The 1465-nt window shown below is 47.6% G+C and overlaps 1 protein-coding gene across 1 annotated transcript; it reads right to left on the reverse strand.

Moving 5' to 3' along the window:
• Positions 1-654: 654 nt before the first annotated feature.
• On the reverse strand, positions 655-999 carry LOC138353196 (IgA FC receptor-like). The gene has a single exon (XM_069306074.1). The coding sequence runs from the start codon at positions 997-999 to the stop codon at positions 655-657; it is 345 nt and encodes a 114-aa protein (XP_069162175.1).
• Positions 1000-1465: the final 466 nt, after the last annotated feature.

The raw sequence follows: 1465 nt of genomic DNA on the forward strand, positions 1-1465 counted from the left end.
CTGCCTCACCTCACAGCTGGGTGACACACTCCTGCCTCACGTCACAGCTGGGTGAGACACTCCTGCCTCACCTCACAGCTGGGTGACACTCCCCTGCCTCACCTCACAGCTGGGTGACTTCTGCCTCCCGTCACAGCTGGGTATAATCCACTTTACAACCCTCCAGAACAATCACACACTACAACTCGACAAATCCACTGGATCCCCCCCGCCAGGTTATATTATAAATACACACATCGTTTACTTGTCCAGACTGATAACAGGAGACTGAATAGCGATCACCCATAAGCGTCCAAATCCCAACTCGACCATTAAAGTTAATTTTATTGGCACTGGAGCACGTGCCAGAAGCGGTTGGAAGGTTGAACCTGAGCCGGGGTAACACCAACGCCTCATTTTATATATATTTTCCTGTAGCCATCGCGAATTCTGAAAGGATAAGTTGTGTGCATTTGGCGCTGTTTCGCGAAGTCCGGTGTGGCTTAGAGTTTAGTTTTGGAAGCCAGCCGTCGCCACCGCGCCCTTCTTGGCTTTGTATTCCAGGCCAGCGCCGCGCTCCTGCTGGTGAGGGAGGTGTTGGCACCTCTGGGGCTACACCATGATGGAAATACACCTACGTGGTGCATAGGAAAAGGGTAGTGTGTTTTTGTGATCCTATTCTTGGGGGTCTTGGGGAGTCTTGGGGATCTTGGGGAGCCTTGAGGATCTTGGGGAAGTCTTGAGGATCTTGGGAAGTCTTGGGGATCTTGGGGAGCCTTCGGATCTTGGGGAGTCTTGGGGAATCTTGAGGATCTTGGGGAGTCTTGAGGATCTTGGGAAGTCTTGAGGATCTTGGGGAAGTCTTGAGGATCTTGGGAAGTCTTGGGGAGTCTTGGGGATCTTGGGGAGTCTTGGGGATCTTGGGGAGTCTTGGGGAGTCTTGGGGATCTTGGGGAGTCTTGGGGAGTCTTGGGGAGTCTTGGGGATCTTGGGGAAGTAGAAGACCTCCCAGAACCCCATCAAACAGGTATTCTCTCTCTCGATTTGCCACTCCGTTTACAAGAATGGAACGGTTTTGCTTACTCAGAAGAGTGAGAAAATATTAGTTAGGTAAAACTAGGAAATGTAAGACTGGAAGCAATCCACCTAGTCTAATGAGGTTGATGCAGACGTCAATATTAAGGATCTGTCCATTCCGGCTAAAATGAGACGTATTAAGGGAGACGATGGGATGTTCTCCCTCATCTCTGCCTCACAGCACAATGCTCTGTGATGCCATCAACATGTTTTTATTTTTATTTTTATATAAATTATATAAATTATAAATTTGTTATATAAATTTGATTTGTTTCGTGTTGTTGATGACGCGAGAGTGATGATTAAGCAAACTAGAATGAGTTGATGGATGAGTATATGAGTTGAATGATGAATATTCTGAGTCGACTGGAATTGTACGCTTATGTTGGAGTATTTGTGGGGGTTCTCA

Source organism: Procambarus clarkii, chromosome 56 (assembly GCF_040958095.1).
Source record: "Procambarus clarkii isolate CNS0578487 chromosome 56, FALCON_Pclarkii_2.0, whole genome shotgun sequence".
Lineage (NCBI taxonomy): Eukaryota > Metazoa > Arthropoda > Malacostraca > Decapoda > Cambaridae > Procambarus > Procambarus clarkii.

Bases quoted from the DNA above. Each gene is read 5' to 3' on its own strand.
- LOC138353196 (XM_069306074.1), bottom strand. From the start codon at position 999: ATGGGGTTCTGGGAGGTCTTCTACTTCCCCAAGATCCCCAAGACTCCC.